The 22,239-nt window shown below is 56.2% G+C and overlaps 8 protein-coding genes across 8 annotated transcripts; 2 read left to right on the top strand and 6 right to left on the bottom strand.

Moving 5' to 3' along the window:
* Nucleotides 1–17: 17 nt before the first annotated feature.
* On the bottom strand, nucleotides 18–4,372 carry C8Q71DRAFT_750243 (PIN domain-like protein). Its single transcript, XM_047923256.1, has 10 exons — nucleotides 4,188–4,372; nucleotides 3,927–4,137; nucleotides 3,751–3,863; nucleotides 2,968–3,699; nucleotides 1,544–2,906; nucleotides 1,065–1,490; nucleotides 958–1,011; nucleotides 826–908; nucleotides 685–772; nucleotides 18–629 (listed from the first exon to the last, which is right to left on the bottom strand). The coding sequence occupies exons 1-10, from the start codon at nucleotides 4,238–4,240 to the stop codon at nucleotides 102–104; spliced, it is 3,651 nt and encodes a 1,216-aa protein (XP_047780188.1). The 5' UTR covers nucleotides 4,241–4,372; the 3' UTR covers nucleotides 18–101.
* A 133-nt stretch (nucleotides 4,373–4,505) lies between these two features.
* Nucleotides 4,506–10,193, bottom strand: C8Q71DRAFT_906112 (uncharacterized protein). The gene is made up of 6 exons (XM_047928914.1): nucleotides 9,393–10,193; nucleotides 9,103–9,334; nucleotides 8,539–9,051; nucleotides 8,379–8,485; nucleotides 6,198–8,325; nucleotides 4,506–6,149 (listed from the first exon to the last, which is right to left on the bottom strand). Exons 1-6 carry the CDS (start codon nucleotides 10,098–10,100, stop codon nucleotides 4,918–4,920), a joined length of 4,920 nt encoding a protein of 1,639 aa, XP_047780189.1. The 5' UTR covers nucleotides 10,101–10,193; the 3' UTR covers nucleotides 4,506–4,917.
* A 346-nt stretch (nucleotides 10,194–10,539) lies between these two features.
* Nucleotides 10,540–12,548, bottom strand: C8Q71DRAFT_520895 (alcohol dehydrogenase). The gene is made up of 9 exons (XM_047919104.1): nucleotides 11,785–12,548; nucleotides 11,678–11,726; nucleotides 11,568–11,620; nucleotides 11,498–11,514; nucleotides 11,121–11,442; nucleotides 11,045–11,062; nucleotides 10,917–10,989; nucleotides 10,711–10,866; nucleotides 10,540–10,652 (listed from the first exon to the last, which is right to left on the bottom strand). The coding sequence occupies exons 1-9, from the start codon at nucleotides 12,083–12,085 to the stop codon at nucleotides 10,613–10,615; spliced, it is 1,029 nt and encodes a 342-aa protein (XP_047780190.1). The 5' UTR covers nucleotides 12,086–12,548; the 3' UTR covers nucleotides 10,540–10,612.
* Nucleotides 12,549–12,598: 50 nt separating this feature from the next.
* Nucleotides 12,599–13,413, bottom strand: C8Q71DRAFT_795800 (uncharacterized protein; the record flags this gene model as incomplete). The annotated part of the gene is made up of 5 exons (XM_047925631.1): nucleotides 12,599–12,791; nucleotides 12,842–12,930; nucleotides 12,987–13,104; nucleotides 13,164–13,255; nucleotides 13,318–13,413. 5 exons carry the CDS (start codon nucleotides 13,411–13,413, stop codon nucleotides 12,599–12,601), a joined length of 588 nt encoding a protein of 195 aa, XP_047780191.1.
* Nucleotides 13,414–13,663: 250 nt separating this feature from the next.
* On the bottom strand, nucleotides 13,664–16,391 carry C8Q71DRAFT_750253 (peroxysomal citrate synthase). Its single transcript, XM_047923257.1, has 17 exons — nucleotides 16,110–16,391; nucleotides 15,883–16,055; nucleotides 15,644–15,824; nucleotides 15,499–15,584; nucleotides 15,353–15,446; nucleotides 15,228–15,296; nucleotides 15,004–15,174; nucleotides 14,930–14,950; nucleotides 14,819–14,878; nucleotides 14,693–14,764; nucleotides 14,616–14,628; nucleotides 14,506–14,558; nucleotides 14,350–14,455; nucleotides 14,221–14,245; nucleotides 14,041–14,159; nucleotides 13,870–13,967; nucleotides 13,664–13,787 (listed from the first exon to the last, which is right to left on the bottom strand). The coding sequence occupies exons 1-17, from the start codon at nucleotides 16,184–16,186 to the stop codon at nucleotides 13,736–13,738; spliced, it is 1,470 nt and encodes a 489-aa protein (XP_047780192.1). The 5' UTR covers nucleotides 16,187–16,391; the 3' UTR covers nucleotides 13,664–13,735.
* Nucleotides 16,392–18,447, bottom strand: C8Q71DRAFT_750255 (26S proteasome subunit P45). The gene is made up of 6 exons (XM_047923258.1): nucleotides 18,317–18,447; nucleotides 17,638–18,261; nucleotides 17,303–17,589; nucleotides 17,036–17,251; nucleotides 16,806–16,983; nucleotides 16,392–16,754 (listed from the first exon to the last, which is right to left on the bottom strand). The coding sequence occupies exons 1-6, from the start codon at nucleotides 18,317–18,319 to the stop codon at nucleotides 16,707–16,709; spliced, it is 1,356 nt and encodes a 451-aa protein (XP_047780193.1). The 5' UTR covers nucleotides 18,320–18,447; the 3' UTR covers nucleotides 16,392–16,706.
* Nucleotides 18,448–20,001, top strand: C8Q71DRAFT_750257 (Yip1-domain-containing protein). The gene is made up of 10 exons (XM_047923259.1): nucleotides 18,448–18,582; nucleotides 18,645–18,861; nucleotides 18,920–18,965; nucleotides 19,023–19,102; nucleotides 19,151–19,214; nucleotides 19,265–19,351; nucleotides 19,410–19,426; nucleotides 19,481–19,617; nucleotides 19,671–19,740; nucleotides 19,793–20,001. Exons 1-10 carry the CDS (start codon nucleotides 18,516–18,518, stop codon nucleotides 19,833–19,835), a joined length of 828 nt encoding a protein of 275 aa, XP_047780194.1. The 5' UTR covers nucleotides 18,448–18,515; the 3' UTR covers nucleotides 19,836–20,001.
* Nucleotides 20,002–20,131: 130 nt separating this feature from the next.
* Nucleotides 20,132–21,741, top strand: C8Q71DRAFT_520970 (periplasmic binding protein-like II). Its single transcript, XM_047919105.1, has 9 exons — nucleotides 20,132–20,252; nucleotides 20,307–20,387; nucleotides 20,459–20,513; nucleotides 20,598–20,687; nucleotides 20,741–20,824; nucleotides 20,891–20,961; nucleotides 21,017–21,129; nucleotides 21,182–21,376; nucleotides 21,440–21,741. Exons 1-9 carry the CDS (start codon nucleotides 20,231–20,233, stop codon nucleotides 21,605–21,607), a joined length of 879 nt encoding a protein of 292 aa, XP_047780195.1. The 5' UTR covers nucleotides 20,132–20,230; the 3' UTR covers nucleotides 21,608–21,741.
* Nucleotides 21,742–22,239: the final 498 nt, after the last annotated feature.

The raw sequence follows: 22,239 nt of genomic DNA on the forward strand, positions 1-22,239 counted from the left end.
GTCTGACACTCAAGTAGTACGTGACACTGCTGACATGAACAATAGATATACAATAATCTACTACTGGTGGGCACAATATGCTACGAGCACGTTTAGGACCTTCACGCACTCCCCTCGTCGCCGGATGCGGCAGCAATAGCAACTACGGCGCCCTTGTACGCAGGCTTAGGCTTAGGCCTCGGCCTCAAATTCACCGCCAGCGGAGGAGGCGACGCGCTCTCTGCACGCATGTTCGCAAGAGGGATATCCTCCTCGCTCTCCGAGTCCTCGCTTGCCTTGCGCTTCCTCACCGCGCGCTTGCCCTTACCGCCGCGCGTAGACTTGCCTCCTCGACCGGTCTTTGCCCCAGTCGCCGCGCGCTCCTTGCCAGCAGCTTTGCCAGCCTTGTTGATCTTCCTCCTCTTCGCAGGGACCTCGCTGTACTCGTCATCGGACTGAGACTTCCGCTCGCCACCAGTAGAGGATGTGCCGGAGGACTCCGCTGAATGCGCTCGTGCACGCTCCTTCCTGAAATCAGAGACGACCTGCTGAAGGCGCTTGCTGGCGTAGGCTTGACGTTTGCGCGGAGCTGCTCCTCCGACTGGGACGTCGAAGAAGCCGGCGAGGTTGCCCTGTTTGTTGGTGTTGCTCTAAGATATGTGTCAGTGACATTGTAACGGAGCGGAGCAGGAAGTGTAGAGCTACTTGTCCGCGTTTGCCCATCTTGCGAATGATGGGCAACAACAGGTCGTCAACCTTTGACTGGCTCCAGCCGAGTTCCGCATTGAAGAAGCTGTTGGAGTGCAGTGTCAGGATAGTTTACTGATGGTTGAAGACTACACGTACTCTCGCAGGGCATCCAAGTCTGGGAGACCCCACTTGAACGGCTCCTCTGACTGGTCGACCGTGGGATGGTAGTATGCGTCCCGCTAGAGAATGTGTCAGACGGTGTGAATAGGCAAGGAACGAGATGCGCACCACTACCGGGTTGGGCCAGTCATCCGGGATGAAGAGCTCTTTGAAACGTTTCTTCTGTATCAGCATGTGAGAAAACAGCCGGACGACAAAGGTAATACGGAACATACAAATCGTTTCCGGAAAGCAGTGCCTGTGTCCCCAGCAGTGTCCTGCCCGCTTTGGACCTTCTGCCACCAGTCCTTGAATTTATGCAGCCCGTCCTGTCCCGGGAACTCCTTCAGCAGCTCCATGGCAACCACAGGCCCAACGCCCGGGAGGCCATCCGTATAGTCGCTGCCCAGAAGGTACGCCAATCGAATGAGCTTGTCGCGGTCCAGCCCAAGCTCACGCTCGAGATCGCTCAGCAGGAAACACTCTACGGTCTTGGACTGGTTGAACATGTTCTTCAGAACACGCAGGCCACCAAAGAGGAAGACGTCGGAGTCATCTGTGATGATGCCGTCCACTAGACCCAGCGTAACGAGCTCTGCGCACTGTGCTTCGGCTTCCATGGGTGCGGTTATGTATGGTATGCCGAACAGGCGCAACATGATCTGACCCTCGTTAGCTGTGATTCACCCAGCGGTAGGCCGGCTAGGACACTCACCATGATCTGCGAGATCATCTGCTGCGTGATGTCCTCTGAGTCGCGCATCGCTGCCTTCCTCTGCTGGTGGAGCTCCCTAATCTCGTCGTCGATCTCGCGTCGGACGGACTCGATGTCCTTCCCCTTCACCTGGGAGATGAACCGAGCGAACTCGCCCTCTTCCGCGTGGGGGTCCATCTCGTCTGCAGCGTCCCAACCATCGGCTGTAGATGCAACTGCCGTTGGCTTGCTTCCAGATGAGTCGTCTTTCGGTGACGGCGGGCGATCCCAGGGAACCGCTCCATCGTCTTCGGAGTCTGACGAAGGACTGGCTCTAGGGACATCCGCGTTGTCAGCCTTAGGCAGAGTTTTCGCAGGAGCAGATTCTTTCCCAGGTGATAGAGAAGCCATATCCTCGGTGTCGCGCGGCTCCGGCTCCGAGTTTTGATGACTGCTGGACGGCAGCACTTCCTGTGCATCGTCGGATGGAAGGTTCTCTGGGATTGGCACGGGCGAAGGAGACAGTTCGTACGTTGCACCGTTAACCTGGTCAGGCAATGCAGAGATCTGAGGCAAAACCGATATCTCCTCCATGTCTTCGTCTGAATCTTCAACAAACATGCCATCAAACTCCTGTGCTGGGCGCGGCGATGGCGTCGCTCTTTCCTCCACTAGTCTCCGCTCTACCCTCGTGGTCTTTGGCGGCGTTGTCGGAAGAGGGGGTGGTAGCGATACTTCCTCCATGTCGTCTTCGGAATCTGACGGTACCACTGACGGTGCAGTAGCCACCGGGGGCGCGAGAGACGTGCGGCTGGCCTCAGGCAACAGCAGACTGGGAGTACCGAATATCGACGACTGCGGATGCGACGACCCAGACGTTTTCCGTGACTCTGATAGAGGCCGTCTGGAAGGCCCTGCACCCGCTATTGCTAGAGCAGTCTCGAGCCTCGATGGAGATGCATATAGATCGTCGTCGTCCTCATCGAGGTATGGAGGGATACGACTTGCTCTCGGATGTTCGCCGTCAAGAGTGACTCTCGAGCTCGAGGCGCCGTTCTCACTCATACGTGAGGCGGCAGCATTGGCCTCTGCCCTGGATGCCTCCATCGCTCGCCGAAGGCTTTCCTCCTCTTCAGCCTCGAGAGATTCCTGTATGGCAGCTGCCAGTTCCGGATCTGCAGTCTCGTCGCCTTGGTCTGCGAGGCTATCCATAGGGAGGTCGTCTTCTTCAGGTGCGAACAGAAGCCGGGTATTCTTGGGTTTCCTCCGCGTCCTAGTGGTTAGCGGAGCGAGCTTCTTCGGCGAATACCTGTCAGCTAAAGCAGACAAAGCTTGGTTCCTTCGGTATTCTCTCAGGTCTGGGTCGACATCTGAAGTACTGGAACTAGATTTGAAGAAGTCAGAGACTGAGAGACCGCAGGCCAGCACGGATACAATCTACTGACATAGGCACTTCCTCCATGTCAGCATCGCTCTCGTCGTCCTCGATTTCCTTGTCGCTGACAGGGTCAATCTCGATCGGCTTCGTCCGTGTGCCTTCGTCACGGATACCGAGCACCCAGCCGCCCTCCGCACCCTCGTTCTTGACAAGAATGTACTCCTTGTTCCGCTCGCTGGCAATCCTGATTGGTATCTCGACGTGAGCTTTACCAATACTGTCCGTGGTGGTCAGAAGCTGCTGCGTCAAGGAATTACGGTGTTTCAGATTTTTGATTTGTTCCTTTGAGAAGTCAAGCGGTGTTTTGGCGTTCCGCAACATGTTCTGCAAGCGCTTGTATGATGTCTGCCGCGATTGCAGTCGCATGTCACCGATAATCTCGTATTGCACCTCAGTAGGGAGCTCGCGAAAGGTAGGCGATGTTACATCGAAGTCCTCCGGCCGCATCTCTTCGATGAACGCGCGCAGCTCGTCTTCCGTTGCAAGACGAGGATCTGGCGCGGTCGACCGTGTGGCGTTTGCGACCGCTTCGTCCATGTTGACTGATGGCAGCTTGTACGGATCATGGTCATGCCACCTTGATTTCTTCTTCGAGGACGGTGGAGAGGTTGTATTTGCCTGAACCTTCTTAGCAGGCGTGGTAGGGACAGGATCATCAAGGTCCTCGAGGTAGACTGCGTTCTCGTCGATCACTACAGGACCATCTGGAACTTTGTTTTTACGTTTTGAGGTGTCACCACTGCATACACGCGTTAGATGCGAGTCGGGTCGAAGCCTCTAGCCTGCGCACCTCTTCGTCTTCACTTGGTTTAGAGCCTCCCGTCTCATGTGCGCCGCAAGCAACCTCTCAGCGACCTTTGCGTGGCTCATTGCGGCGCCGCTCTTCTTCTTCTTACGCTCGGACTGACCGGGTAGAAAATGGACATAGGTCAAATACTTTGCTCTAGGATGAAGGTAAACACTCACAATCGTCACTCGTTTAAGAGCAGGCGCACCACCATCAAATACAAAAACAGGCTTAATGCCATAAAACAAGAGCTTGCTGATTCGACGAAGGAAACCGAGGACATGTGCATTCACCAGACCACGACCTTCCTTGTCCCGCATTGTAGCCTGGAATTGGTAGATCCATATACTTGAATCTATTGCCATAGCTTTGCCTTCCATCGTTTCTAAGCTTTGTGCCCCTCAGCCATAGCAAACCTCACAGTGAATTAAGCAACTCACAGCACGGGTCTGCCCACTGGGTCAAGAAGCTGCCACAGTGACTTCACACCCATCTTGTCGCGGGCTCAACGGGGGTATGCTTGGCAAAGAAGCGATACTCGAGGCCGTTCAGGGAGCTTATATGAGTCCTATGTTCATAAGTTATTCAGAGATGCGCGGTCTAGTGGTCGTGGATGCTAGTCAAGTCGCGAACAAGGATCTGAGCCACAATAATGACTAACTCAGACTGCCGGATCCGGGATATGAATCACGATCTCGTGACCGACGCGTTGCGCGTATCTCAACTCTCGAGTCGCATGTGTACTTAGTATGCCTGTTGCGGATTATAGATACAGAAGTTATCATCATGTGTACTATATACAAAGCGTAGGCATGCACCCGTATAGTACTGTTGGCGACTCTTTGCATGATTTCAGTGCACCTATGCGACCACGATCGCACACCTTGATTGCAACAACAACGTCCACAAGCAATTCACAAGCATCAATTAGTTCGATTTTCCGTATCCGACCGAGACGACCAATCATACAAATATGAGTAGATATCCAGAGGAAAGAGCGGACCAACAGAGGAGTAGAGCGAACGCTAGCAATCAATGAAGACATAATGTAACCACGTAAGACCAAATGCAAACTAAACGAGAGGCGTACGTGCGATGCTGTCCTTGCATAAGAATTAGGTGTCCATGACCAATCGTGATACCACAAAGACGCAGTCCATGGCACGCTCATCACCGAAGCGGCGAGGGAGCGGCCGTCCTTCCTCTTGACGACTCCTGACCATGGGGTGCGGGTGACCTTCGCTCACCGACAGAGCTGTTCTGACCGCTCCCGCTGTTCTCGCTGAGGGGTTGCATGCCACCTTCGAACGCAGGCGGCGACATGCCGCCTCCCGTCATCTGCATGCCCATCTGTCCCATACCCATCGAGCCCATGCCCATGCCCATGCCCGGCGACATACCAGGGCTCATACCAGGGCTCATACCCATCCCCGGATTCATACCCATCGGCCCACCCATTGGTCCACCCATCGGCGAGTTCATGCCCATCCCCATCGCAGGGTTCATGCCCATGTTAGGGCTCATCATCGGCATGCCCATCATCGACATGCGTGGGTCCATCATGCTCCCGCCGGTCATCATCGGGTTAAGAGGAGCCTGACCGCCGTCGCCACCGATCTGCGAGCCCGCCGTGGAGAAAGCCATCATCGCCTGCTGGTACGCTTGCATGGCGGCTTGCTGAGCAGCCATCATGTGCTGGGGACTGGCAAAGCCGGGCATCATCCCAGGGTAACCCCATCCGCCCGTCATCATCGGGTTCATCCCCATCATCATTGGGTTGCCCATCATAGGGTTGAAGCCTGGCATGCCCATGCCGCCGTACATCGACCCGGTTTGCTGCATCTGCTCGAGCTGCTGTCGTTGGTACTCGTCCAGCTTGCGCTGCCGCTCCTCCGCCAGTCGCTTCTCACGCTCGCGTTCAGTGAGAGCAGCGCCAATGCCACCCTCACGCTTGCGTTCTCGCTCGTGCGCGGTGACGGCGCCAAGCAGCCCTGTCTGCGGCGGCGGAGGTTTGTTCGGCACATTGATGAGTGATGCACCGGTCTCTCTTGCGAGCTCCTCTTGCCTTTTCGCGGAGCGGTCCTGCTTGTCCTGGATTCCCGCTGAAAGGAGGCCATGCGGAGTAAATGCCTTGGTCATGGTTGCGGAGGGTGGTTCCATCTGGATAAACGTATCCCTGCTCGGTCCCGACGGAGGAGGGGTACCATTGTGCGACTCGAGGGCATGGCTCCAGATGGTTTGCCGATGTGTCGTTGGCTGAGGCGCCTCTGTCATCGGCCGGAGATGTGACTGAGGGGAGGGAGCCTGACGGGGAGGATCGGGCACCATAGACTGGCGGCCGGTATACGAATCTGACATGAACCTGCGCGGTTGTGGGCTGAGGTATTCGTCTTGTGGGCCTCCTGCGCTGCCGTGAGAACAGTATGATATAAGCTTTTTGGGGAACGTACCCTGCATCCCAGGATAAGGCTGTCCGGGACCCGGCACTTGAGGCAACTCGCGCGGAGGTCGGCGCACCTGCGGATACAAGCCGCCATTCGCCTCCGGTGCTGCGGGGGAAGGACCTCTGCCCGATAGATTGGCAGTGCTACCAGAGTTGCTGAGTGCAATAGAGCCCGTTGCTGACTGCTGGCCGGAACCCATGCGCCGCGCCGGCTCCTCGTCTGAATCCGCGTCCTCGTCCTCTTCCTCCTCTTCCTCGTCCTCCTCATCGCTGCTCTCAGCCCACGCGCCACGACTCGACACCCTTCCTCTACCGTTGACCCTTCCGGGCCGACTGACAGCGGCGTGCTGCGCAGCCTGTTGTGCTTGTGCCTTGGCTTTGCGTTCCGCGGCCTGCTTCGACGGCGCGAACGAGGATCTGTACTCGCGAGATGCAGAGGACTTTGTGGAAGTGGAAGCGGGCTCGACGACCTGCGGGATAGAAGTCGATGATGACGAAGGAGGGGCGGACGGTCTTCGCTGCGACACGTCCGTGTCCGCGTCCTCGCCTTGTTCGAGGAATGTCAGCGCCGCCAGCGCATCAGCATCGGGGTCTTCGAGGGCCTGCTGCGCTCTGGCGACCTGGGGCGGGGCATCATGGAGGTCGACCATGTTGTCTTCGTCGTCGTCGCGTTCTTGCAGGGTCTGGTCTGGAGCGAAGGAGTTCCTGGACGATTGGATTTTGCTCGCAGGGGCAGCACGTGCGCCAGAAGGCTTACGTCCCATCCCAGATCTGGCTGGGCTCGCGGTGATTGCCACGGGCGCTTCGTTGCGCGCGCCGGCGAAATTCGACCGCGACGAAGTCGACGAGTTTGCGGTGTCGCGACGTGTCGTAGATGGACGCTCAGCGAACGAGCTGGGTGGGCTGGTAGTATGTCGGATGCCCATGGGGCCGGTATTCGTTTGGTGAGAGGTATATGACTGGCTATACTCCGATGGCGAGTCGTAGTCGTCGTCTTGCTTGCTGACAGACCGTGGTAGATTGGACTGTCCTGGGGTATCTTGCACCGGTTCCTGTTGCATTTGTTGCATATACAGCAGAGCCCCCGCTGCGTGCGAGAAGTCGTCTGAGGCACTGTAAGGTGGGGGCCTGGGAGGTTGGCCAGGAGATGCTTGTGGTATCACAACGGAGGGTGACGCTCTCGCGGAAGCGGGAGGAACTTGCGGCAGCGTCTTGGACGAAGGTACAGGGACCTGCGTAATAGTGGGGGAAGATGGGCCCCGAGAGGGTGCGGGAGGTGACTTCGGCGGAACTTGCGGCGATGTGGGCCTCGTTGACGAGTAAGAGGCGATCGAGGCAAGTCCTGGGGACCGAGTCGACGCCGGCCTGTCAGCAGAGGATGTAGGTGCCGCAGGCGTCGTGGGAGCCATCGCAGGTGGTGGGGACGCCTGAGCAGTGACAGTAGGACGCGCTTCGGGTTGAGGAGATATGGGAGCATGCATGCTCGGTGCCTGAGGGGCTCCAGCAGAGTATCCCAGCGAAGACTTCGAAGCAGGCCTGTCAAGCTCCGGGCGTTGAGTCTTAGGTGGAGGGCGGAAGACCTCGAATGACGGATTACGCCGGCCTCGGTCCTGCACAGGTATGGGTGGAAGTGGAAGGGATGTCACTCCCGTGGGGCTTGTCATGATGTCCTCTCCTAAGATCCTGTTGTCTTCCTCTATTGCCTCTGGAATCCTGGGCGGGGAATTGACTTGCGATGATGGCTGTTTTGACGGGGGTTCCTCTGTCGAAAGGGATCGACTGGCATCACGCGACGTGCTGCGTTCTGTGATAGGTGTCAATGCTCTCTTCTCAGGGACTGTCGGCGGCTCTTCAGACGACGTGAAATCAAGCGGAGGCAGCTGCATCTTGAGCGCCTCGCGTGGCATCGCGCCTTCAGGAGGTTCCGCCCTGGTTGGCCTCACATCGGCGTTGAGGTCTTCCGAGCTGACATCTGGGAGCGGGGGCAGCACGGGCGGTCTGTCCCCAGTAGAACCCTGTTCCTGCGGCCCACGCATCCGATCGGCGAGTATGTTCTGCAATTGGGAACGGATAGACGATGTATGTTCGTCCCGGACATCAAGCGTCTCCGCCAGTTCACGGTCCAAGAATAGCATCTGCCAGAAACAGTCAGCGACCCATGCGAACCACTCGACCGTCGCACACGCACATCCCGCTGCGGTCCTATTGGATAAGCGAACATCATACTGCGCGGATCTCTTGGGTCCCAGCTATACTGGCGCGGCCGGCCATAGAGTTCGAACGTGTCATGGATTGCTATCAGAAGCACTGTCAATAACTGGCGGGAACAGATCAAGCTATTCGCATACCGATTAGCCATTTAAGCATCTCGGACGCTCGAATGTTTTGGCCCTCGAACTCTGGCAGCACCATAAGCCATCCTTCCCGCGACTTCATGCTCCCCGCGACGTCCTCTTCCCCGAACGTGCCTTCCAGCTTCATGAGCGTGCTCCGGCTAATGAGCTCAGGCCGTTCAGGATAAACTGCGAACGCTTGCGTAATGGCGCTTAGGGTAAGCAGAGGCTGCTTCCGATCCTTCGGCTTGGGCGATGCTACAAGATGAAGGGTCGGCTTCGGGGGAGGGGCGGATCGCAGTGGACTACGCTCTCTCGTAGCGAAGAGGTCCGAGATGCGTTTCTTGCGACGCGGAGTATGTGGAGAGCCTGGCCGGTGGTCGACAGAAGAGGTGGACGATCCGTCGTAAGGGTGCCCACCTGCTGACACTACCATCCACATTCGCTTCCAATCAACTTGACCCGCGATGCGGATACGCACCCAGCCCTCCATCCTACCGTTGATAAGTGGCGACGGGGCATCTCTCCCTGTATATGCGTCAAGATCCAGCGATATAGGCCTTGGGCGACAGAACTTACCTTCATTCAAAGAGATCCGCACGAGATGGGCAGTGTAGATTTCCTCCAGCCTTGACTTCTCCCAAGCGGACAACCGGAATGCAGATGCCCACGAGACTAGCACTTGTGGGGAGGGGCACGCAAACAACAGTAGGTTGGACCCCGCAGTATTGACAGTTATGACATTGGAAAATTTGGTGGGAGGTCCGTTGGGTGTTGCGGGCATCGTTACAGATCCCAGCACGTTCACAAACTTGGGCGTAACATGGTGCATTAGAAAATGCGATGTACATGAGACCCACAAGACTCACAGCATCGGTCACATTGATGTAAGTAGGAGGTACCTGCTTACCCTGTTTGCTCGCCTCCTCAATAGCCTTCATGTCCCATACGCTCAGAGTCGTCCCTCCCAATTGCGCCCACACATCTCGCCAACCGTCGTCCCTGGTTGGCTTGTGTCCATCCGGCTGCCGCTCCACGCGCTTCACGAGCGGGCCAGAGAAGTAGATTTTGTGTGCGTGAGCAAGTGTGAGCTGCACGATCGAGCGTATCTCTGGATGTAGCGAGGGTGTAGGGGCATCAACGGATGTAGACAGCCGGTTGAGCGCGGCCTTGTTCACGGCAGGTTGAGGCGCAGAGGCGTCGGGATCAGGAGTAGGTGGCTTTTCATGAAATGCGGGCGGAGGGCTGCGGGGAGACTTGACGGGGTCATCGTCGGCTGGAGGGTGCTCTTGAGATTGCCTGCCCTTGAAGAGGGAGAACGCGGAGAACGACCGCGAGTGGCCATGATTCGCGTTTGACGGTGGGCTCGACGGCGCTGTAGAGTTCTTCCTGAGCACGGCGGGGCGTGTTTCTGGGTGAGGTTGCCTATCCGGAGGAGGTGATGGAGAGAAATCGTGCACGCGCTCCTGTTGTTGGTGCTGTTGCTTCCATTGCTGGAGCTGAGAGGGCGAGATGAATCCCTGGTTGCGACTGTCCCAGCGAGGGCTGGTGCTGCCGTTCTGGGAGACAGAAGTCATTGACAGCAGAGAGGGCGTGGAGGAGATGAGGCGTAGCGACAACGACGAACACGCATGGGTCGAAATGTAATACAGACGCCGCGGGGGGACTGCTCGACGCTGAGATCGAGAGCACGCTGCCTCCCGCTTATCAGCCACACTAGGCTATCTTCTATGCTGTATTCATGGACGTAACGATAGCTTACAACGCGGGATGGACTTAGAATACACATCCACTGATGGCACAACCTATGACGTAGTGTTTCAGATGCCCCAGATGTCGAGGACGATCATCGAGACTCGAGAGTGCAGCTATCGGCGAGTTGGTTCTCCCGTCCAGTTGTGTGGAGTAGCAATTACTGTAATCTCTGTTGCTATAAGCACATAACGGTGCTCCCCACATACAGCACGGTCCCCACACTATTCGACGCTCAAACGCATTGTATTTCAGTTCGCCGCGAATATCTTAAAGAGAAGACTCATAGGTCAATATAGACATGATATTCGGCGAAGCAATCTGGGTATTCCATGGCTCAGAGCTTCGCCTTCGAATCTTTCGCAATCTTCACAACACTGTGTCCAGAGATTAGTATTCCAGACAACTTGAACGGGGTAGACTAAAGAGACTGACAGCTTTCCCGTGTTGCCACCTGTGAACAGCAGGTTCATCGCCGAAGGTGCGTTCTCGACTCCCTCCACAATATGGAACTTGCGCTTCAGACTGCCTTCTGCAAGCATCTCTCCGAAATACTGCAATGCGGCTGGGAAGCGGTCTGCGTGGTCGAAACTAGCATGCCGGTCAGCCTCTCTGTGGGCACATTTAACACAAACACGCACACAATGAAGCCCTCGATTCTTGCTCGCTGTGAGATAAGGTTGAGGTACCCTGTTAGGCCCTTCGGCTTGCCGTCTGCACGAACATCGCGGTCAAAAAGTCCCTGCCTAAGTAAGACAAATGAACGCACTATAATCTGAGATAGCGCCTGGTCGCAGAACGTCAGCCGCATTGCTCAGTGCTCGCGCGACGCCAACACGACTCACCACAGAACACAATCCGAGCGTTCTTCTTCATCCTCGACAGCGAGAAGTCCAGGATCTCCCCGCCCACGTTATCGAAGAACACGTCGAAGTACCCGACGTGCTTCTTAAAGTCGTCACGGAACGTCGGGCTCTTGTAGTTCAGCGCCTTGTCCACGCCAAGCTCCTTCTCGAGCCAGGCGCACTTCTCCGGCGACCCCGCGATGGCGTAGACCTTCGCGCCCTTCTGCTTGCCGATTTGGCAGACGATCGAACCGGTCGCACCTGCTGCACCGGAGACGACGAGGGTCTCGCCCGCCTTAAGTTGACCAATGTCCAGGAGGCCCTACGCATAGGAGGCAGTGAGAACAGCGAGTAATGGTATGATACCGTTGACATACCACAAACGCGGTGAAGCCTAGGTCGTCATATAAGTGCTATTCCATGGTGCAATATAAATGCATGGCATACCAGTCATGCTCAGCGGCCCCAGGAAGTCCAGGAATTCCGCCCCGCGGGGCACACTGCGATGCAGACCATCAGCCGAAGTTGTGATACCGGACGACGCATTCCGGACATACTCTACCTTCCGCACCGCCTTGCTATCCAGCACAACATACTCCTGCCATCCTAGAAGACTCTTCGTTTGAGCACATGTGTAGTATGGCACGCATACATGCCTACTCACCGAGCGTTCCAGTGACGCGGTCTCCCGGGACGAGCCCGCTCCCCTCCCCGGCCTGAACCACCTCACCCAGTCCAAGTGCCCGCATAACCTCGCCAATCTTCACGGGTTCAACGTAGCTCCTCCGATCATTTAGCCAGCCTCGCATGGCCGGGTCAATCGAGACATATTCGACCTTGACGACCACCTCTCCAGGACCCGCCTTGAAGTCAAACGGCACGACCTCCCGGCGGAACGTCGAAGGTGTTACCTGCGCCGTCGGACGCTCTGCGAGCACCACTCGAGTGCTGTGGGATGGCGGCATGACGGGCAGTGTGCTATTACTGCGAATAGGAGGGCCATTCTTTTGAACATATGGTTCTGCAATCAAACGTGATTCAGTTGAAGATGTCGGGTCGTCGGGGGACGGGCACACACCCGGGCGGTCACCGGTTCGCTCGATTACGCGTTAGGCAAGATACACCGACAGTTGGATTCGATATATATTCGCAAACAAACACATGAGGGACAGGGACGGTGGAGAGCACAAGTATATATATAGAAGATAATAATCATTCCAGATCGCCAATACATAGGTATATGTCATGGTACATCCAGCTTGATCACGCTGCAACAGGCCGGCTTGCAACGACTCGAGATGAGCGCGAGCCGAAACCAGCGGCCAGCGACCGAATAGGGCGTAAACGTAACTACGGGGGCATCCACGTAGCGGACCACCTAGAACTGATCAAGAAAACCATAGCACACCCAGCCCCATGAAGCACGATACAACAGGCATTTCGCGAAGCGTCAATTGGGGGTATATTGTTACGCGCTTTTAAAACGCGATGGCGAGCGCAGCGAGTGCGCTGAGAATCATGACAGGAGCGTTAAGCTGGTGCATGGAGAATCCTGCGGAGGTACCGTCACCGGAGCTCGCGGCACCAACAACCTGAGCAGCTCCGCTGCTGCTAGCGGGGGCGGCGTTGACCACACCAGAGCCAGTGGCCTTGGCAGTGGAAGCGTGGTGGCTAACGAAGGCGTCAGGATTCAAATCCTGTCGTGACATAGGTCCACTTACGAGGCGCTCGCGGCGGTGGGGAGAACAGCGGAGGAGGCGCCAGAGACGGCAGACAAACACGACGCGTCATCGCTGGGACCAACGGTCGCCTTTTGTACATATCATCAGTTGAAGATGCGTGGGAGGCTAAGTGCATCCTACTGACCGAACCGCTCCAAGCTTCGTTGTCCCACTGATCCTGAACGGAGAACGTTACGTTCTGGCCAGCGGGTACGGCAACCGTCCAAGTCGTAGTCGTGTCCGTGAAGTCACCGAGGTCAGCACTGGTAGTCATGCATTGTCAGAGCCACGTTACGCAGTAATAGGTGGCGAGCATGCGTACAGTTCATCACCACAGACATCGTCGCTGGGTACGACAATGACGTTGTAGGTGTTAGAGCCAGTGTTGGACCACGTAAGGGTCGCAGGTTGGCACTATGAACCCGAGACGGAGTCAGAGACATGGCTCAACTAGCCTGCAAGGTCCGAAAACTGACCTGGACAAGAGCGGGGGTATCAAGCGTGAAGTCAGCGCGGGCTCCCTTGATGGCGAGGCTCGAGAAGAGAGCGACAGAAATGAGTGTGGCGAACATTGTGGCAATGCGCGAGGAACGAGAGGAGCAGGGAGCTCACGGACGGGATGCGGCGAGAGAAAAGGTCGACGGAGGTGATGAGCAAGGAGGACGCGAGGAGGCGACCGTCGCCGTCGAATTGTTTCCACGCCAAACATCACCAAACAACAGCATATGGTGCCTTCGCCAAGTTGGGCCAAGGCGGTTGCGCCCCGGTAGCGTACGGCGCGGCAGTTACGGCGGGGGCTGAACGGATTTCGCGACATAACAGGAACAGAGGCTGTAATGAAATGCGCATTCGACAACACAGACAGGGTATGCAAGAAGGTACAGTACACCGCCCTCAGAGCCTGCTCTTCCCCTTGAAGCTCGCCAGCATGGTCCTCTTCGTAATACTGCCAAAAACAGAAGGTAGATCAGGACCAACCATCAGCATGAGGCTCGCGCACGCCACGGCAGACTGCGCATGCAACTCACCCGCCATGCTCGACAGCCGACGGCGTCTCCTTCAGCCCCTGCACGGGACCGCGCTTCTCGATGGGCACGTATTCGCGCTTGCCTGCGCCGACATACACCTGCACGCAGCCACGCGGCGCCCGGATCAGCTGGGCGGACGGGGACAGCATGGCCGCCTCGGCGACGACTCACCTGCCTGGGACGCCAGATCTTCACACCGCCGTCTTGCAACATCATCTGGCGCCAGTGCGCCAACCATCCAACCACCCGCGGGACGGCGAACAACACCGGGAAAAAGTCCATTGGGAATCCTTCGGGGGCCTATTAGCACCGACTTCACTTCATGGGAGCGGACAGTGACACATTACATACCCATGGCACGGTAGATCAGGCCGCTGGACAGCCATCAGCCATACGCACTGCCAATTTGCCGACAAGACGTACCTCCTGCGAACATGCGTGTTGAGCACACTTTGCGAAGGTAATGATGGGCGCAACATACCAGAAGTCAACGTTGGGTGCAAGCTTACGCTTGATAAAGTATTCGTCCTTCATAGCAGCGTCATGCAATGCCATAGCTGTCTCGAGCAGTGCATCCCTTCCTGTGCTGCAGCTGGCATGAGCAAACGATGCAACTATGACAGCTAATGTACTAACACTTTGAACACCTCGTCTGCTGTCTTCCTCACAATGAAAGACCGAGGATCAGACTACCGTTCGGAGTTAGCCATCGTCCAGCATAGTGCAAGTTACGCAATCTGACGGACCGTCTTATACACGCTGACGACGCGCACAACACGGTGTGAACAACTAATTCACACAGGCAGCAGTAGTAGCGACGTACCGGTGACCAAAGCCAGACAACGTCTTCTCGCGTCTCTTGACGGCCTCAATGAACGCAGGAACATTCTCAGGGCTGTAACGGCGAATGAATGAGGTATGGTCGGCTTAACGCGAGAATTGCACCTACCTGCCTATTGAGACCAACATTCGAATGACGGCCTCGTTGGCACCACCGTGCAATGGTCCACTGAGACGCGAACAGTAAGTTCAGCAACGGGGTGCAGAACTTCCGACATACTATAGTGACGCGCAGCCAGCCCTGTAATACGAACGGTCAATACTGGCCGACGTTCTCAGCATGTGTATGCTTACGCAATGGCAGAGTAGGGGTCGACCAACGAGCTACCCGTTTGTAGGACAGTCGTACATGAGGCGTTCAGCTCGTGGTCTGCATGTATGAGGAACAGGACGTCCAGCGCCTTCTCCAGGACCGGGTTGGGCTTGTAGTCCTCCTCGCCGAGGTGGTCCATCTGGTATAGGAACCTACATAGTGCCACGCTCAGCGTGCCTTCTGGAGACAGGGTGAGGCAACTGACGAGCCCGTGTAGCTAAGTCCGACTGGGGGTGTGACGAACTCGCGTCCTTGCCGCACACGGTATGCCATGCTGCCAGGCATTGTCAGACGGGAGCCTCCGGTCATACGCAGGGATGCGAAACATACGCGGCGAGTGTAGTCGCCTTCCCGATCAGTCGGTAGATCTGTCTGTCCATCGTAGCGAGCGACTCCTTGTCGCCATTCGTGTACAGTTTCTGGCCTGTGGACATGCATGAAAGGGTATTACACCGGGGGACATAACTGAGGCGTACCTTGCAGAGAAGGGTTGGCTTCGCTGTAGAACGATCCGAGCATTGCAAATGCACTCGTGAGCATGCTCATCGGATGCGCGTCATACCTTCGAGTAGAAGTGGTTTAGCACTGGATGGTCATGCCGCCGCGAGACGAAACACGCACCGGAAAGAACGGAAGAACTCCTCAGAGTCGACGTGCATATTGCCATGACGCATTACCTCCGTCTCGAAGTGCAGGTGTTGCTCTCTTGTTGGAAGTGAGCCATATATGAGCAAGTACGCCGACTCCAGATGTGACGAGTGCAGAGCAAGTTGCTCGATAGGGTAGCCTCTGTAGCGCAACACTACGTGTACGTGCAGTCTCAACCGTTAGCCCTCGGGATATACAACGCGTTCACTCACCTCCAGCTTCACCGTCAATATACGTGATCTCACTCCGGATGACAGCTGTGTTCAGGAAGCCCTTATCCTGCACCCGCAGGCCCTTCTCAGTCTCGTTCTCCTCCCGCTCGTCAGGCTTCCTTGGGGCCTTGATCTCCTTGAACGCAGTCGCGGGCACCGCATTGTCCACAATCCTTGACACAGTTCAGCCACTGACTCGCTCGGCCACAGATCGCTGAAAGACCTACGGAATGGTGTACGTCTTGCCCGTACGGTTGTCGCGCACCGTCAGACTGTCCTGGTTGCTCTCCGTTGGTCGTCCCATGGTGAATGAACTGAGAGTGATGGATGAATGCAGAGCCCTACTGCGGGAAGGTCAGAGCTCGAAAAAGACACGAGCAGCACAGTGGTCGGTTCGTCGCCTCAAGCCTCAGGCTGAAGCACTCCGGATGGGGCGCGCAATTTCACATGCACTTGGCGATGGTACCGGCAACTCGAAACTGGAACATCTAGTAAGTACTCAGATGATACCTCTTGTTGAGGGCGCATGACGGGACGAGCAGTTGTTGGCATCAACCAAGCAAGTTTTATGCGGTGTACATTGGGTGCAAACGTTTCGAAGTTGCCAGCAGCCACAAATTTCAGTGTGAAGAACGCGAAGGCGCACGCTCGCGATTTGCCACAGACGCGACGGCGACACGTGAGACCAAGCGCGCCCGTCTACCTTGTGTCTACCTCATGGCCAATCTTGTTTCTCAACAGGTTCATCGATCCATCCGCAGCGACATGCAAGGTCCATACGAAACACAAAACAGAACAAACCGGAAGATAGTAATACGATACAATCACAGGTAGAGGCCCTCCGGTGTGCCCTCGTTCTTCCTGTACAACACCTACGATCCGAAATCAGTGATCGGCCACACAGGAAAGATTGTACCACGTACCTTCTCGCGCGCGGATGCAAAGTCGGTCTTCGTCACCCGCATCCGCCGCTCTCGCAGCGCGAGCAGACCTGCTTCGGTGCATACTGCCTTGATATCGGCACCCGACAGATCATCCTTCGCCGTGACGAACTCCTCAAGATCGACATCGTCGCCAAGGCTCATACGTGATGTATGCAGCCTGCAAAGAAGGATCAGCATCAGGAGATACGATCGACGAAGGTAAGACCTACTTGAAGATGTGTCGCTTTGTCTTGATATCAGGTAGCGGGAACTCAATTTTCCGGTCAATACGACCAGGTCGAATGAGCGCAGGGTCTAGCGACTCGATCTTATTCGTCGCCATGATCACCTTCACGTCTCCTCGAGTGTCGAAGCCGTCCAGCTGGTTCAGAAGCTCCAACATGGTTCGTTGAATCTCTCGTTCACCACCTGATGTCGAATCGTACCTAGAGGGCACGTCAGCTCGACCGCAACTCTCCGCGGCTGTTCCGACTCACCGCTTGGTACCGATAGCATCAATCTCGTCAATGAAAACGATACTTGGCGCATGCTCCTCTGCTACTCGGAACATCTCCCGCACGAGCTTCGGACCGTCACCGAGGTATTTCTGGATGAGCTCCGAGCCGACTACACGCAAGAATGTCGCCGACGTCTGGTTCGCCACCGCCTTCGCAAGCAACGTCTTCCCAGTACCAGGCACACCATAGAGGATGACACCCTTGGGTGGCTTGATACCCATCTCCTCGTACAACTCCGGATGTGTCAGCGGCAGCTCCACGGATTCCTGCGAACTCGTCAGCGACCCTCCCACCTCTGAACAATTCCTCCGTACCTTGATTTCCTGAATCTGCTGTTCCAGACCACCAATATCTGCGTAACTCTCCGTGGGTGCTTTGTCCAGCTTCATGACATTAACCATAGGATCCGCGTCATCCTGGAGGACCCCAATGACCGCCTGGTTCTTGTGATGCAACAGCACCTGGCAGCCGGGCTCAAGGAGGTCCTTGTCAACGAAGCTCATGATGGAGACGTAGTACTCGGGACCTGACGCCGTGCTGATGATGGCATGGTCGTCGTCGATGATCTCCTCCAGTGTGCCCACAGCCATCGGGCTACCGCGCAGGTCATCCACTTTTGTCCTGTCCTCCTCGTTCTTCTCCTCCCGAGCCGCCTCTGGCTTAAGGCGTTCCTGATTCTGGATGAACTCCTCCTCCATGAGCAAATAGTCCTTGATGCGCTCCATCTTCAGCAGCCGCAGACGGCAGCGGGTAGTCGGGTGGACTGCAGGCAGCTTCGAGGCAGCGTCGGGGCCGCGTTTCTTCTTCTTCTTGCCAACACGGGTGGGCAAGGGGGGCTCCCATTTCTTCTTCTGTTGCTCCTGGTTGTTCTTCTGGTTCTGGTCGCCTGGCTTCTGGCCGCCAGGCGGCGCACCGGGTAGTCCTGACGGAGTGTTTCCCTACATGACAAGATGTGAGCGCGACTCGTTACGCTTCGTAAACGCTGAAACACACCATATTGAGTGGTGCAAGATCTCGGGAAGAGAGGGAAGGGGAAGCGTGGACGGAGTGAGCAAGGGAGAGGGACCGCAGGCTGAGCTGAGCAGCGAAAGACGCGACGCGTCAGTGTTTCGCCCACGTGGGAGAAATCACGTGGGCCTGTGCGCTCGGTCGTCGCGCGCTGAACTCGCCAGCTTGGCCTCCGACTCGCAGCATGCAGCGGCTCGACAACTCAGATATTCAGACACCTCTCACCTCCACGTCCCAGTTTATTGAGGCCGGTATGTTGCACGACGCCTGAAGCGTGATATCCTGCTGAGATTCGAGCTCGTGTGCGCCATAGACAACGATGACGACCTCGACGATGAGGCCATCCCTGGATTCACGCACCCCTCCATAGGCTCACCCGTCTCGGCGGGCAAGGGGAAGGCACGAGATGAACAACCAGCGCCTGCCTCTGCATATCCCCATAGTCCCGTCTCTGGTACTATAGGTAGCTCAAGCAATGGCAATGCCCGACCAGCACGGAACACCGTCGGAGGAGTACAGGTTGAGATGCGGTACGCAAGCATTCAGACTGGTGCTTCAATGAGATGTCTGATTCTGCTGCTGTACTAGCAATACAGGGCTTGACACGCTCGACGAGCCAATATCCACAACTATTGTCCGTGCGCAACGCGGGAATCATGCTGACCAGTCCGGCTAACGTTGGTTTCTGCAGGGACGGGACCTATTATCCATCTATACCAAGACTGTTCAAGTGCTCTATCCTCCAAAAGCGGGTCATCGAGAAGTCCTCAGGTATGACTGCTGTTTTACGTATGTTACCGTGTCTGAGACACGTTGCAGAGATTGGGACCTTTGGGGCCCACTTGTCATCAGCCTTATGCTTGGTATTCTGCTGAGTATCAGGGTCAGTACAGTTGTGCATTGCCTGGCTGCCTATGTCTGAACGGTTCAAAGGCTGCTCCCGACCAATCCCTTCCCATCTTCACAAGCGTCGTGTGTCTCATGACCAGTGGCTCTCTTGTAGTGACTATACAAGCAAAGGTGAGATTCTCTTATCTCACTTGATGCTCAGCAAACAGTAACCATATATTCGTCTCAGCTTCTCGGCGGCAGAGTGTAAGTCGGCAATCACGACAAAACTCGCATATGAACCTGACAGCATCTGGACAGCTCTTTCTTCCAAGGGCTCTGTGTGTTCGGCTACTGCGTCGCACCTCTGAACATCGCTGCATTGGTGTCGGTGTTCGTGCCTCTTATCTACGTCCGACTACCAGTGACATTTGCCGCGTGGGTCTGGTGTATATGGGGTACGTCTGATCCTACTTCCAGCTGCGTCGTCGCAACTGAATGCCCCTTCAAGCATCTGTGAACTTCCTGGACGGTACCAAGCTCGAAAAGCAAAGGACGATGCTCGCTGTTTACCCTCTTCTGTAAGCTGGTCGCGTCTTTCGGTAGCGTACGCTGACGATGACCGTGTTGCAGTCTATTCTATTCTATACTGGCGTGGATGATTGTCATCGAGTAATCTCGCGGACTGCCTACTTAGTATACGAGGCTCCAATTCACGGTGTTATACTATTTGTTTGACTTGGACCTCGCTCCCGAGCCTGTCGTGCTTGTAGAGTTGCGCGCGTGCACCGAGCTTCGCCCAAGGCGCCGCTGAGAACAAAGTAACCTTCGGTGGACCAGCCCAAGGATTTAGGACGTTGACTAGCCTCCAGGGTGCCCCACGTCCTCTACTGGGACTGCGTGCACGAGACGCCAGGTGCTGGGATGCCTTCGTTGTAGGAATGCGATCGGCCCGCAGATCGCGATAGTGACGTCGTGCATCTTACTCAGATCCACGATCTATCGACCTCCCGCTCTCCGTCCTCTCAGCCACCACCGAGCGTAGCGTCGCCCAGTGTTTGAGCCATCAACATGCCGCTCAGAGTCGGTTACAGTGAGGCCAAATCATGTAGCGTGATTCTCGCATAGAACGTGACAACATGGGCAGTTCGGGAACACTTCTCCTCGCCGTTGCTGCAGTACGCCGAAGCAGACGGTGGCAAGACCTTCACTCTTGTAGAATGCCCAAGTGAGCACGTCTTCTCTGTTCTCGTGGATTTTCACGTTTTGCGAATTGCTCTGACGCTATCTTCTGCGCAGGCGGGACTGGTCAAATCATCACACGCTTGACGAACGACGAGATTGACGTCGCTGTGTGAGTGTAACAGTGGACATACTGTTGGCTGTTCTAATCACTCTGTGCTTCTCGTACCACTGACTCGGACGCTACGCCCGCTAGTGCGTTGACTGACCCTCTGATTTCTGGCATAGCCAGAGGCTCAGAGCACTACAAACTCGTAGGCAGCTATGTCACGACACCCTTGAACTGGTGCGTTTGCCCGGAGGGGCATGGAACGGCACTCATATTCACCTCCGATGCAGGGCTGTCATCACCGGGAAGGACACCCAGTACAAGGAAATCTCGGATCTGCAGAAAACGACTATCGGCATCTCGAGATACGGCAGGTTGGCTCACATCCCGCTCCTGCTCTGAGGAGCCTCCGTTCACAGATCTATCCTTCCTTCCGCCAGCGGCAGCCAGACTATGGCGTACGTCATGGCCCTGCAGCAGGGCTGGCCAACGGACAAGATGCAGTTCCAAGGTGAGACCCGGGAAGCACTGCGGTCTGCGAACGTGCGCTGAGAAGTCGCACCCAGTGAACAACGACATCCGCGGCCTGATCCACTCGGTGAACGACGGGACGACGAGCGCATTCATGTGGGAGTGGTTCACCACCAAGCCCTTCGTCGACGCGGGCGAGGCGCAATTCGTGCGTCCACTCTAACCCCCTCTGCTCCTACGTCCACTGACTATCCTGGTAGATCGGATCCGTGCCGACCCCATGGCCCTCCTGGCTGATCGCCGCGCACCCGACGCGAGCCTCGCCAGAAGCGCTGCGCACGTTCCTCGACACCCTGACCACCTACGTACGCACGTTCGACGACCCCGCCCAGCGTGCGGCTGCGGACGTGGAGTACATCAAGGACAAATTCGGGTACCCGGAGGACGATGTCAAGGTCCGTGCGCACGCACTCACCCTTCCACGGTCGTCAACATCTGACTGTGTAATGTTAAATTAGGCTTGGCTGCAGACCGTAGCGTGGACGCACGACTGCAGTAGCATCCCGACGAAAGTGATCGCCGACACCCTGGACGTACTCACCAAGGCAGGCTTCATCAACAGCCCCAGCAGCAGTGGGTTCGACGTCGGGCGCTTCGTCAACGGCGACGTAGCGAAGCTTGTGTAACTGTGCTCGTCCGCAAGGCGAGGAAGAGTAAGAATATGTAGACTTTACTATGTATTACAGCAGGGAAACAGTATGAGTATGTACCACCGAGGCTTGTATCCCTAAGCAAGGTCGTGGTAGAAATATGTGACAGAGTCTTTTGGTGTAGCGATATATGTGGTAGCATGCATAGTGAGTGTCACGTTCAGCGCGCAGACGGATGTTCCTACATCGTACAGGTCCATCGAGTGTCCAATGACGTCAGGTCAGTAGAGTAGATACAACAGAGATGCGAGCAGTGGTAGTGGTGGGTAGTGTCATTAGGCGTGCGCGGCAAGTGTCAGTGTGTTTGGTCAGCAGTAGAAGTGGGCACGGAATGAAGACCTGTGGCAGGGAGAGACCGCGAGGGAGAGGGTATACCAATAGTGTCCGACGTCTAGGAATGCAGGGGCAGTGAAGTAGCGAACTGTAAGCGTAGCGTAGTGAAGAAAGCACAGCTCAAGACTTTTCTAGGGTTCGTATACCCAGCAGTGTCTGTTCAGTACGATGCTCGATCGACGTTACACGAGCCCGACGACTCGCTCGGCTCTTCAACGTTCGGGATCAACAACCTGCATCCCCCAATTAGCGTCCCCGCCAGCACGATGCAGACG

This window comes from Rhodofomes roseus (genome assembly GCF_022264815.1).
Source record: "Rhodofomes roseus strain CIRM-BRFM 1785 chromosome Unknown C8Q71scaffold_7, whole genome shotgun sequence".
NCBI classification, from domain to species: domain Eukaryota; kingdom Fungi; phylum Basidiomycota; class Agaricomycetes; order Polyporales; family Fomitopsidaceae; genus Rhodofomes; species Rhodofomes roseus.

Bases quoted from the DNA above. Each gene is read 5' to 3' on its own strand.
- C8Q71DRAFT_750243 (XM_047923256.1), bottom strand. From the start codon at position 4,240: ATGGGTGTGAAGTCACTGTGGCAGCTTCTTGACCCAGTGGGCAGACCC. The intron at 4,138-4,187 runs GTGAGTTGCTTA...AGGGGCACAAAG, and splicing joins CCAGTGGGCAGACCCGTGCT to CTTAGAAACGATGGAAGGCA. The intron at 1,012-1,064 runs GTATGTTCCGTA...ATGCTGATACAG, and splicing joins CTGCTTTCCGGAAACGATTT to AAGAAACGTTTCAAAGAGCT.
- C8Q71DRAFT_906112 (XM_047928914.1), bottom strand. From the start codon at position 10,100: ATGACTTCTGTCTCCCAGAACGGCAGCACCAGCCCTCGCTGGGACAGT. The intron at 9,052-9,102 runs GTAAGTTCTGTC...ACGCATATACAG, and splicing joins GCGGATCTCTTTGAATGAAG to GGAGAGATGCCCCGTCGCCA. The intron at 8,486-8,538 runs GTATGCGAATAG...TGCTTCTGATAG, and splicing joins GATGCTTAAATGGCTAATCG to CAATCCATGACACGTTCGAA.
- C8Q71DRAFT_520895 (XM_047919104.1), bottom strand. From the start codon at position 12,085: ATGCCGCCATCCCACAGCACTCGAGTGGTGCTCGCAGAGCGTCCGACG. The intron at 11,621-11,677 runs GTATGTCCGGAA...TCTGCATCGCAG, and splicing joins AAGGCGGTGCGGAAGGTAGA to TGTGCCCCGCGGGGCGGAAT. The intron at 10,653-10,710 runs GTCAGTCTCTTT...CTCTGGACACAG, and splicing joins GGTGGCAACACGGGAAAGCT to TGTTGTGAAGATTGCGAAAG.
- C8Q71DRAFT_750253 (XM_047923257.1), bottom strand. From the start codon at position 16,186: ATGGGACGACCAACGGAGAGCAACCAGGACAGTCTGACGGTGCGCGAC. The intron at 15,585-15,643 runs GTGCGTGTTTCG...TTCTACTCGAAG, and splicing joins GAGTTCTTCCGTTCTTTCCG to GTATGACGCGCATCCGATGA. The intron at 14,456-14,505 runs GTTAGTACATTA...TGCCAGCTGCAG, and splicing joins GCAGACGAGGTGTTCAAAGT to CACAGGAAGGGATGCACTGC.
- C8Q71DRAFT_750255 (XM_047923258.1), bottom strand. The intron at 17,590-17,637 runs GTACGGAGGAAT...ACGAGTTCGCAG, and splicing joins AGCAGATTCAGGAAATCAAG to GAATCCGTGGAGCTGCCGCT. The intron at 16,984-17,035 runs GTAGGTCTTACC...CCTTCTTTGCAG, and splicing joins ACAAAGCGACACATCTTCAA to GCTGCATACATCACGTATGA.
- C8Q71DRAFT_750257 (XM_047923259.1), top strand. From the start codon at position 18,516: ATGCAGCGGCTCGACAACTCAGATATTCAGACACCTCTCACCTCCACG. The intron at 19,618-19,670 runs GTACGTCTGATC...TGCCCCTTCAAG, and splicing joins GTGGGTCTGGTGTATATGGG to CATCTGTGAACTTCCTGGAC. The intron at 19,741-19,792 runs GTAAGCTGGTCG...ACCGTGTTGCAG, and splicing joins CTCGCTGTTTACCCTCTTCT to TCTATTCTATTCTATACTGG.
- C8Q71DRAFT_520970 (XM_047919105.1), top strand. From the start codon at position 20,231: ATGCCGCTCAGAGTCGGTTACA. The intron at 20,253-20,306 runs GTGAGGCCAAAT...CAACATGGGCAG, and splicing joins GCCGCTCAGAGTCGGTTACA to TTCGGGAACACTTCTCCTCG. The intron at 20,962-21,016 runs GTGAGACCCGGG...AGTCGCACCCAG, and splicing joins GGACAAGATGCAGTTCCAAG to TGAACAACGACATCCGCGGC.